A 12,841-nucleotide genomic window follows, 5' to 3' on the forward strand; every position below is an offset into this window, starting at 1 on the left:
ACATGACAATTCTTTGGGCGGAAAAATTGTGTTACATGTAGTTACAAAACAAGTGCAATCAATGATGGCGAAAGCTCACCGGAGGCAGCAATCACACTATGCATTTATTTTTTATGTATGTATAAGCATGTCATTTTGAAATTGTATGTCACATGATATCGCTCCTAGACCTCTAATGGATGTATAAACCAAATAAGAAGGGCGTGGACTTACAAGCTTTCCAAAACTAACCCCCAAAATATTTAAAGTGGGTTATTGTGTCAAAAAAAGTAAGTCCACAAAATGGTAAAATGCCAAAATAAAAATCACAAATTTTTTCTGCATGATTTTGCCATAACATCACTCCTAGACCTCCAATGAATGTATACACCAATTTAAAAGGGCATGAGGTGTACACTTTTGGACTTACAAACTTTCCAAAAACTGACACAAAAACTTTAAAGTGGGTTTTGCTGCCCAAAAAGTTAAGTCCACAAAATGGTAAAATGCGAAAAAATCACAATTTTTTTCTGCATGATTTTGCCATACCATCACTCCTAGACCTCTAATGAATGTATAAACCAAATTAGATGTATAAACCAAATTAGAAGGGAAAGGTGTATACTTTTGGACGTACAAGCTTTCCAAAAACTTACCCCATAAACTTTAAAGTTTTGGGGTGGGACGCGGACGCGGACGCGGACACGGGGGTGACAGCATTAGCTCTCGGTTACTCGTCGAACCTGTCTATAAAGGACACCTAAGGGACAAGACAAAAGTGTCCTTTATAGAGAGGTGTCCTTTATATAGAGGTTCAACGAGTTATGTCCCTTATAAACGAAGAAACAAACCAAAGTCTGTTTATAGTACACTATATGTCTCCTGATTTATTATATTTAAACCACAGGCACCTGTGTTTAAACACTTAAACAAATGAATAAAAGACAAATAAAGATAAATGCTGAATTAATTAATTTTCAATCATTCATCTGACACAAAAATTGAAGTTGATATTTTTAATAATTTATATTAAGCCGATAGTTTCAAAACAAATCTTCACAATATCATACTATACTGAATATCTATTCAGACAAATACTCAACATAGTCAAAAAAGTAAAGGTAATTCTAATCATAGTAAAACAATTTTCATTAATCCTCAATATTTTGGAAAATAAATATGTTTGAAATATCTTTTCTATTACAAAATTAACTCTTTATAAATGAAAGTGCATTTTCCTCTGATAATTATAATCCGTAAGCATTTATTTTGAGACATTTTTTCTGAAATCCATGTAGGGATTTAATTTAATAAATACCGTTTTCTGGTTCAGTCAATTAGTATAGTGTATACAAAGACACTCGGAACTCTTCAGTTGTTCTTAATATGTTAAGTAGTCATATTCCGAGGAGTTCCGAGTGTGAGAAAATGGCGGCTGACAACCATGTGCCTGCCCTGTAAGATTTGCATACGGTTGATTTTGTAAGTAAAAAATTATGACAGACATAACTATTGCTTTGTCTCTCTTTTAATGGCCTTGATAATGATTTAATTACCCTCTGACCATTCTTGTTGTCTAGGCTATGGTTGAATGGCTAAGCTTAGCTGTCACCGGTGGGGTTGAGTAAACAAACACCTCTGCCGATGGCGATCAGTCACTCTCTTGTAATTACTGCCCATTGTTACAGCAACTTACAGGTAACAGGACAATTAGTGACTGATGAAGTGGCTTCCTAAGTTAGCATTGCTGCCAGGGGAGTTGAGTAATTAAGGCCTTGCTTGTTATTTAGAAACGTTTTACACACAAATATCAACACGGCTATGGTTTCACGTGTCCGTTATACGGAATTTTTAACAACTTTACGGACAAAAATAAGTGTCCGCTGTCCGCATTAGGAAGGTGTCCGCTATATACATGATATTTATATAGGGATTTTCATCGGGGATTCCTGGAAGTGTCCGTTATGGACAGGTGTCCGCTATATAAGGGTGTCCGCTATTACAAGTTTGACTGTACACATCACAATCATGGAGTCAGATTAAAGTATAAAAAGACATCATGTTTTTGAGACAGGTTATATTTAATTTGAACTGTAGAACTTTCCAAAATGCCGTTGTAACAACGTTTTTCAAATGATAGAATGTTTTTGATATCAAAGCTACATGAACTACAATCTGATAAAAGAGTAATTATGATCAATTGAAAACAAGTATAGGCTGTTGTATATTTTTATACAATACCAAAAATTACATATTTTATGATACCACCAACTTCTAACAATTTGAGCTTCTCTATGTTCGGGATTCATTAATAATTAATTGTATTCGAAAGAAATTCTACTGTTCTCCGCCTCTATATGTGATCATTTTACAATGCAGTTATTAAGTTTTTTTTATGTATTTGCTTTTGGTAACTAGATACGATAAGTGCTATTTTAAGCATTTGGTGTGACAGTGTAGAAGCTGTCAACGCTGTACCATCTTAAAAAGATAAAGTTCTGATTTCATAACAGTACAGACATACATAACCTAGCCATCTTGGCATCATACAACCAGGTATAACATTTCCGCAAAATGTCTCTTGATACAAAAAGAACAGGAGTACCGTCACTGGTACAAAGCTTGTCTGACATTGTATGTCTCTATACCTCGCACTAGCAGGTGAGTTCACCACCTGGAATTTATATTGCAAACACTGATATTTTAACTAAAAATATTATAATATTTAAAGGTAAAATATATGTAGTATTATAACAATGAAATTATTTTGACACATGTTTGAATCCAGGAAACAATAGATATTGTAGTATACATACTAGCAGTAAAATGGTACTGAGAACAATTGAGATTCTTTGTGGGAATTTGTACCCATTTAAAAAGTCAATCCACACTTAATCAAGATCATTCCTGGCAAGTTTCAACTAAATCAAAATAGCGGAACTGCAGAACATGTTAATTTTATTTCAAAACTAGCAGTTGTAGCAGTTTTCTTGCATTTGTAATCAACACAAAACTTAACAATATTTGGTACTAAAGGAACATCTCAAGATAATTCCTAGAAAGTGTAAGCTATATCCTACCACTGAAACATGTGAAGAAGTTTAAAATGTGTTTTTCTGGCTGACTGAAAAAATAACAACACTTGGACAAGACCCTCTCCAGACTGATAGAACTGAATGAGAAAAAGAATAAAAGATGTTTTTAAAGATGGTAGCCATCTCAGATATCTTGCTGACCAGAAAAATAACACATGGACAAGACCCTCTCAAGATTGATAGAACTGAATGAGAAAAAGAATTAAACATGTTTTTAAAAATGGTAGCCATCTTTGAAAATACAAAAAATAACAACACTTGTTTAGGACCATCTCAGGATCATTTCAGAAAAGTAAGATTTGAATCAAATTGCAATGACGACGGATTAAAAAACAATGGCCACAGGCAATCCTGACCCTGTGGGTCCGATAACCTAGCTAAAATATATCACATTTGTAGCTCACATTAGAAATGAGTCATAACATCGGTATTTTTAAAAACATTTTGAGATCTTTGATAACATATAAACATGTTATTTATCACAAAGTTAAATACTGACCTTACCTGATGTTGTAACCTGATTGATAAAACGCATGGCTGTGATATTGGATATAATGTAACATATCATTATTATTATTAAACCTATCCAATTTTTGATAGGCTTTCATGAATCTCTCCATTATACATCAGATGAAACAAGAATCAATTTCAAAGACATACAGCTGGATTTTTTAATGTCTCCAAAACATCTGTTATCAAGTATTACAGTATATTGCACTTTTGACATGTTATCTGAGACAACCTACCATGAATCGTCTAAAATATTTCTATTTAGATATTTGTCCACTAGGTATCACAAACATCAAGAATACTCCTCTATGTTGGTCTGTAACATCCTTCTGGTCAAGTCGAGTTTGTGGTAGAACTTCAATACATCAGGGTTAGCGCGTACACACGCTCGGTCAAAGTCAAGCACCCGTAATCCTTCCAAACTCTTGGCACGTGACAATGCTACATAGGCCTGGCCCGATTCAAACACTTTGGAGACTGTGATCTCTACGCAATCCAATGTCATTCCCTGTGAAATAATGATAAACAATCGGATATAAACTTTGACTTCAAGTGTACTTATAACCACTATCAATATGACAAGCAGTTTAAAACATACATAAAAGGTACTGTAAGAAGTCTTCTAGTACCAAATAGTTCTCTGGTTGTCATGGGACTATTTTTGAGATGACAGTACATTGTATATACAACTGTTCGTAACTGACCTGACTCTTGTGTATTGAGATAGCCCAGGCCAGTTTTAGCGGGATCTGTTTTCTGGTGAGGTAGACGGCCCCTGCAGCCTTAAATGTCCATCGAGCTGGTTTAATGACCTCCTCTAGCCCAGACAGAAATTTTACAATCGGTAGACCTGTAATATGAAAGTATCAAATTAATTTAGATTGTGAGGCTCGCTTCAATAGACAGACTATGTACTATGAAAGAAACAAGGGGCATCCTCTATTCACTCCAGAAAACCAGGCTTATCCTATATATATATATGACAGAAACAAAGATCGTCCTCTGTTTGCCCATAGCAATGAGGGGTATCCTCTATATACTCAAGAAATCCAGGAATATTCTTAAGATGTACTACAGAAACAAGGATTATCCACTGCCCCAGAAATCCAGGGTCATCCACTGTATGATAGAGAAATCCAGGGTCATCCTATATATATTCTACAGAAACAAGGATAGTCCTCTGTTTGCCCTAAAAATGAGGGGCATCCTCTGTATACTCGGGAATTCCAGGATCATCTACATATACTACAGAAACAAGGAACACTAGACTGTTTATATCAATAATTACCTTCACTTCCTTTCTCAAACCCAGTGATCAGTCCTCTGGCCCCATTGACAAGGCCTCGATGCACCTCAAGGTTCTTGGCTAGCATTACCTGTGTTAAAGATAATATCATCTGTGTATATGATACTTACGATAGAGTATGTATGGATTTGATATCACTACACATAAAGGCTAGATTAGTCCAAGTGTCATAAACTTAGTGATAAAATATCTGTGTCATAGACTTTCAAAATCAAGGCTGGATGGGAACTTGTCCACATTATTTTGTTTATTTCAGGTTCCTTTCAAAATTGATTCTGAAATTTTTGATTCCAACCAAAAGTTGAAATATTATTTCAGCATTTTTCATGATTAGAGGTGAGAATGTTTAGACCTGTAGTAAAATGTTGACCATATTGAATCTATTGGTCTGGACACATTTCCATATCAAAGTAAAATATGGAAATATAAGAGAAGTTGCTTCATGCAAATTAAGACAATACATAAATACAACAAGTCGTGATAATTAAGTTCACCAATCCAAAAAGACATTGGTTGAAAAATGAGAGTAAAACATTTAAATTATGGAAAAAAAAAACAAAAAAACAATAGGCCTATGGGTCTTAATGGTCATCTGAGTTTTGAAATATTTCTGTAAAATTGATCCTTTTTGGACCCCTCCCATCAGTCCCTTGGGATCCCTGGGGCTAAAGTTTGCATACCATTAAACTGTCATTCAAAATTGCTAATTCTAACTAAGGTAAAACTAGTTCTGAAAGAAATTCAAACCATTTATAAAACCATAGTAAGTTTACCCCCTTTCCAGGACCAAAAGAGAGACCATATCAGAAAAATACCTTAAGACCCTTCCATCTATGAAGACTATTTGATTTTGCCTTATATATATTCAGGTTATGAAAAGAACATTTTTGAAATTTACGTCATTTGGCTCTTTTTGGCCCCAACTTTCAGTTATAGGGGTCAGTCAGGGCCAACAGGAGCATACCATCTAACTGCCATTCAATACTAACAATTTTGACTAAGTTAGAACTTATTGAAATAGAATTTTAACAAATAAAAGTAAAAAATGTGACTCCCTTAATATAAACTATAGTAAAGTTAATTCCCTCCCAAAGGAGAAATGGTAGACCTAAGGTTAATAAAAGTCACAGTTTTGGTTATGCACCTTAAGACCCTTTCAACTATGAAAAGTATTTTATTCTGCTTTAATTGGGCCTTGAGAAGAAATTTTTAAAAAAATCAGTCAATTTGATCCCTTTTTGCCCTACCATGTAATTCACAATTCTGGTTAACCATGTAAGGTAGGCAAAATGTCGGTGAAGTTGGTTTAGGGGTTCCTGAGAAGAAGTCGAAATTGTGAATGTTTTACACACTGATAATGGACAAAAGGCAATTAGAATAGGTCACTTGAGACTGTGTCAGATTACCTAAAAAGGCAACAACTCAAAAAGCATCCAGCTAAAGAAAGCATTTTATACCATTATTATAAATAAAACAAACAAAAGTGTAGTGTTATACCTGTGTGCCCACCCTGAGCTCCAGTTTGTGTGGAACGGGACAAAGGCCATCTATCTGTTTGGAATAGGATGTGTCATTGTCTGTAGACAGAAACACCTTGGGTGTGGCTGGAAAATGAAAACCAAATTAAATCATTCCATCATTCTGTTTTGATTTTCATTGCAAGAATTAACTTTGTATTGTAGGTTGCATAGGGCACTCACACTGGTAAAATTTCAAAACACCTAACATATATCAACATGACAATTAATGATCTTACATTGAGAAAAATCCTGATTCACCCACTGTGTGATTATATGTCTAGTAAAGATATTTAAGTAACAGTTACTTTGTACGACAAGCACATTTCAAATTAAAGATATTTAAGTAACAGTTCCCTTGAAAATGTGATATATAACTTGGATAAATGGTGGTTCCACCTAAACTAAGGCCACAGATACTACAGTAACTGTATCAGACAAACCATTCTTTACCATTGAGTTTCCCCATCTGGTACTTGTTGATCTCATCCACATCCTCTTTGTGTGTGCAGAGTCGTGTTGCTAGGATACCATTTTTCTGAATATTATGTTTTGATGTTGCTCGAAGGGTTTTTTCAACAAAGTCAGGACATCTGCATAAAATGAAACAAGTAACTTCCATATTAGGTCAAAGGTCACTACCCTTTCTCAGTGTTGATGATAATGTTGATATTCAACATAAAGGACCTTAACGGTTGAAATCTATTACTTACCTAATCCAGTATCTATACCATACTTACTACACTCTGCTTTGTATATTGTATACCTATATATATTCACAAGCAAGTCATTTTTATGATATTAGCATATCAAATTAATTCATTTAAATATGATCAGTATATATGAATAAATACTCTACTTGCTGATTCACAAAATACCTACCCTAATCCATAACCCCAGAATATCTGCTCTTAGACAAGAATTCCTTTTCCCAATTTATATCGCCAAGAATACCTTGTCTACAATAGATGGCCTACTTGATCAATAAACCTAAGCTGTATGAGGTGATATGACATTATGACCCACCTGCCAAGTCTGACATTTTGTAGGATGCTGATGAAATGGCTGTCTGATTGTCGTTTCACCTCCGTCAACTCCATGTTCAACTGGACACATTTTGACCATGACTTTGCCTGCAAAAATATTTGCAGTTACATAATGTGTTTTTAATTACATATGCACAAATCATTTTAATACTTACTAGGTAATCATTATATTATGTGTATGTATTGCAGGTAGCAGTAATCCTTTGATTGTATGGAAATAAAGCCATCTTGACAAGGAAGGTGTTGATTCTTATTTACTTACACATTGGAATGACTGTTTCATCAGTTGTAGTGGACACAGCGATCATTATTTCTTAAACCAATCGACGCAAGATAAAATTTTGCATGCCCCCCCCCCCCTTCCCGGTATGCCTTGCAAGCTGGATCTTGTATAAAAGATTTCTACTGCATTCTACAGAACTGTACATTTAAATATTCATCTTGTTATACTTTGTAATGGTGTTTACGTAGGATTTTGAAAAAACCCTGAAAAATAACATTACTAGGATGGGATCATTATAGAATCATTCCTGAAAGGTTCAGTAATGTAGTAATTAAAAGTGTTATTGGTAGAACTTAATAAAAACTCTCAAATGTTTTGTGTTTTGAGATGACAGCTACGGTGGATAATAGAAGTGCATGTATATATATATGTAAACCTTGTAAGTGTCAGAAATCAAGATAAAGTAAAAAAATTCCTTTGTTTACAGAAATCCATAATTGAATAATCCTATCTTAAACTGGTCTAAGCCCCGTAAATATTCTCATCATATGTTTGCTAAAATGCATTGTTTGAAAAAGAAATCAAATCAAATCAAAACAGAAAGTGTAGTGTTTTTTCACTATTGATGGAAAATACAATACCTATTTTGATTTTATTAGGTATTCATATTGCATGGTTCCTCTGATCACCAGAAAAAAATTCAAATTCTTCTATGAATTATCATTCACCATACAGTTATTACATAGCTGAACTAATAAGAGATCCTGTCAACAATTAAACCTCCTCCACATGATAAAATTACCTGGAAACAAAATTTTCTTTTATCCGTGCCCTTGGTTACAGGTGGCAATTGTAGGAAATCTCCACAAAGAATCAGCTGTATTCCTCCAAAGGGGAGATCATTCTGTTTTACCACTCTGTCAAACAAAAGGGAAATTATTAAAACACTGTAAACACACTGGTTTAAGATTGAGAGATCTCCATACAACAGTACTTAATGGAAGGAGAGGCAGCATTTTTGGTCATATAAAAAGGATTTGACAACTTTTTAAACATTTCATATAGAAAAACTGTTGCTAGCTAGTCAATGTATATCTTTCAGAAAATGATAATGGTACAAAAAATACATCAACGATATATCAAATGGTTTACATAGCTGACAATCTGTATATGTGATCAGTTTTAGCACCACTCCCCCCTCCCCAACAGTGATATATATGTATTCTCCCAACAGTAACCGTACAGGTCTTTCATTAAAATAAAAAACCTGATTTCACAAAAGCAAGTTTTACCTCTTCTAACCTTTGAAATACATGTACATCACAAGCAAGATTGGTGTGTCATATTTGATTGAAATAATCATGCTTTGTTGTCATAGCAACAGTTGAATTTTACAAAAACAGAGTTTATAAGAGCATGCTGCACATATGTAGCTGTCAAAATGTGTGAGCAGCTACGTACATTTATATTTGTAAAAAATAAAACATAAACTCTACAACCAGATGGAAAATGTACCAAACCTAATGGTGTATATCAGTGCCAATATAAAATTGTACGCTAAGTAATTTTATCATTCAAGCCTCTCTTTAAAAGAAACTTTAAAAAAAATAATTTTAGATTATTGCAAAATTTCAATGTTCACCTACAAACATCTGCATATTTTGTTCAGAGGTTGTCCAAGTATGTAAACATCTCATTATGACTGATTTTTTATCAGGGCTTTTTATCTACATTGTTATAAATCCAATTTTAGTTATTATAATGTACTGAATACAATGCCAAATATAATCAAACCTTGCTACTGTTTCCAATTTATCGAAGAAGTCGCCATCCACCATGGATATCTCATCAATGATGAGGTGTTGACATTTCTTCCATTGTTGTATGACGAGGGGTCGTGAGGCCAGCTCTACACACTGCTGGAGATCTGCTCGACCAGAACCTATACCTGTCATCACACCAGGAAAATGGTTTAATGATGTATAGATACAATTATAGACACTGAACGATTTAATTGCATTTATATGAATATACCAGACTGTTTAGTGATATTTAAAATTAAAATACAGTGAAACTTTGTTGTCCCTATGTATACATGTATAATTGAAGACAGTTACAGAAACAATTTAATAATCAATTAAAACGAGAGGATCTTACATGAGTGACTATGTCATATTGAATGATTTAAGAAGTTCTATAATTAGATATGCCATAATCCTTCCAGTCACATGACATGAAATTACATGTATATAACAAGTTAGCTTTATGATTACTAAGTATTATGTAATTAACTTTTAATGGGTTACGCTTAGTATTTTTTAAGTGATTACATAAATTATGTAATGAAGATCAATATTAACTAAGAAATATTCTGCGGCACAAATTCTTGCACAACATATCAAATGTTGGTATTCCATTTGTATTATCTGACATTCTATATCACATCCCACTACCTACATCTGGGCAGTGTGATATCAGCACACTGACATTCTTATGAAGCAATAACAAGGCCTTGTTAACTTCTTACCAGCAAAGGAGTGTAGAGTTATCCCCCCTATGTGGCAGGCAGCTACTCCGGTACTGGCTGTTGCGTAAGTATGTTGGGGCGGCAATGCACCTGTTGGATGAAATAAAAGAGACTTTTAAATGTAAATTGATGATTATTTTAACTATTAATACAATTATAACATGAAATGTCATAAAATTTTGAAAAAAAGCAGTAATTATTATCACTAATCAGAGATTAAATGAATTCCTGAAAGTGTATATATAACCAATCTTTTTCAGTTTTCTTTTTATTCATCCTTTTGCATATTACAAGTACATTTGTACATGAAATACATAGAAAAAAAAACATCAATTATAGATACAGTTTTACAGCAGCACAATATCATTTTTGAGAAGAGCATCAAGGGTGACAATGAGTTGGTATACATAATAACAACATTTTAGAAAAAATGTTTAATGGCTAATAGAAATAAAGTATGTATTGAACAATTTGGATAAATATGTACCATTGTTGAGTTATATATAGCTTACAGTATTAAGAGGTTGATAAGTGTACATATATATGTATAGTTAGTTGACCATCATTTGCATAAACTGGAGGTGTTGCATAGTATAGAATATATATACTGGTTTTAAGAAACAGCAGAAATGCAAGCTACCTGAGTATTATTTTGAGACTTGTCTCCCTTTGATTAAAAGCTATATCTGGATCTGTATATAATATAAAAAGGCTAATGAATATATAACCAATCTAAATACAATTTGGTTTTGAACATGTTTCATGAAGTCTTCCCACTGATGACAGTGATGTATCACCACCTCTTTTAAATTTCAACATTTATAAAGCTATGTTAATACAACTGTTCTGTATTTTAGACTACAATAATCACACTTTATATATGTCTGCTATATGTAAGTAATACACAATTTACATAGAAACATTATATTATTATATATAATATCTATAAAGGTCAATTCACAATGCAATTTAGTGAATGTTTACCAATAATTCTTCGCAGTAGGAAAGATTTGCCAGTCCCAGCACTCCCTGTGAAGAAGACGTTTTTCCTACTGATGATGGCATCCAGTACAGAAGTCTGTCCTTTGTTCAGCTTCACTGGATTCAGCACAGGTTTAAATGGACTACAGGTGGTCGACATCAGTTTACGAGCCATTTTGACACCCTGAGGTGGAACATTTTCTTTCTCATCATTTTCTCTTTTTCGCTTCCCCTTTCCCTTAGGTGTGAACCCATCCAATTTATGTTCAGCCTTCTTTGCTCTCAGTTCATGAACTGTCTGAAGATCTTTTAGAGTAAGAGGACTTATGTCTTCAAAAGTTCTTGGTATATCTGACAACAAACGTTTCCTATCATGAACAAGTGGCTTTTGTTTCTGACATTCAAGTTTGGTGTGCATTGTTTTAAGAAACATAATGAGTTTATCTGGTGGACAATTTGATAATAAAAACTGTACATTTCTGTCTGGAATTTTAATGGTTGCTTTCCCATCTTTGACAAACTTTTTGTGAATTGTTAACTCTTTCAATGCAAACTTCATGTCTCTTTTAGCGAAGTCCAGTTTCAGAACAACATCTCGAAACTCATTCCTTCCAAGTGTGAGATTCATGTTTTTATGCTGTGTGCGTTTCTGTACATCACCAGCCGATCCGATAGTCTCCATCCATACTGTGCACATCAGTGTATTCAGCTCCATTATGTATTATTGAAGACCTATGGGTAGGGAAAAGAAAGAAAACTGTGATTAATTAAAGTAAACATGTGTACCCCTACTCCTATAAGCATATGAGGTCTTAATTTATAAGATGTTATGCTTTAATATTAACGATCAATATGCATTTTCCGACATATTTTGATATATTCGAATTCATTTTCTCCAAAATTAAAATATTATAAATAATTATCCAACATTACATATATCAGGTACATTTAACATATTTTTCATCGTCGACTTCAGATGTGATTTAACAATCGGCCCACAGGTACTTGGGGTAAGAAATTACATTTGTATATATATATATACTATATAGCCTCGTATTACTATTTTATATATAAAATATATTTTATAAATTTATATAGTATAAGAAATTATGTTTGTATATATATACAAATATAATTTCTTACCCCAAGTACCTGTGAATCGGCGGCCGGGTGCCCCGAAAATGGTAAACACCATGATCAGTAATAATTCGGACTACATGATAAGCTGTAGCGATTTTTTGTCGTCATTGAGTCGCCCATATGTATATCTTCTGTGAGGTAACTCAACGGCTAACAAATGTCGTCTAGTGTTACAAAACTTGTATAAAGAGGCATCAAAGCTACCTGCCTGTAGTGTACATGTTGTCAAATATTATTTTTGTAAACAGACAAAGTTACGAGATCATTCGACGTAATTGTATCGATCTTTTGTTTGAATAAAAGATTGTAAAAGTATTATTCATATCTCGTCTTCATCTAGATCATCTATGTGTGATAAAGTTCACGTATAGGCTTATAACAAATAAATTAATAGAGTACCTGTTGATCAGCTGATGCGACGTCTTGTCAACTTTGAAATTGGTACCAGATCGATAACGAGACTCTACTATCTGTGGTCCAATGGAAAGCGTTGTTACACGTATCAACCAATGAGAAT

General features: G+C 33.7%; 1 protein-coding gene across 1 annotated transcript; it reads right to left on the reverse strand.

Moving 5' to 3' along the window:
* Positions 1 to 1,855: 1,855 nt before the first annotated feature.
* On the reverse strand, positions 1,856 to 12,826 carry LOC117325611 (ATP-dependent DNA helicase PIF1-like). Its single transcript, XM_033881956.1, has 11 exons — positions 12,724 to 12,826; positions 11,188 to 11,916; positions 10,204 to 10,293; positions 9,471 to 9,624; positions 8,479 to 8,593; positions 7,434 to 7,540; positions 6,861 to 7,000; positions 6,388 to 6,494; positions 4,873 to 4,960; positions 4,289 to 4,434; positions 1,856 to 4,092 (listed from the first exon to the last, which is right to left on the reverse strand). The coding sequence occupies exons 2-11, from the start codon at positions 11,897 to 11,899 to the stop codon at positions 3,877 to 3,879; spliced, it is 1,875 nt and encodes a 624-aa protein (XP_033737847.1). The 5' UTR covers positions 11,900 to 11,916; positions 12,724 to 12,826; the 3' UTR covers positions 1,856 to 3,876.
* Between the last annotated feature and the right edge of the window lie 15 nt (positions 12,827 to 12,841).

This window comes from Pecten maximus, chromosome 4 (genome assembly GCF_902652985.1).
Source record: "Pecten maximus chromosome 4, xPecMax1.1, whole genome shotgun sequence".
NCBI lineage: Eukaryota > Metazoa > Mollusca > Bivalvia > Pectinida > Pectinidae > Pecten > Pecten maximus.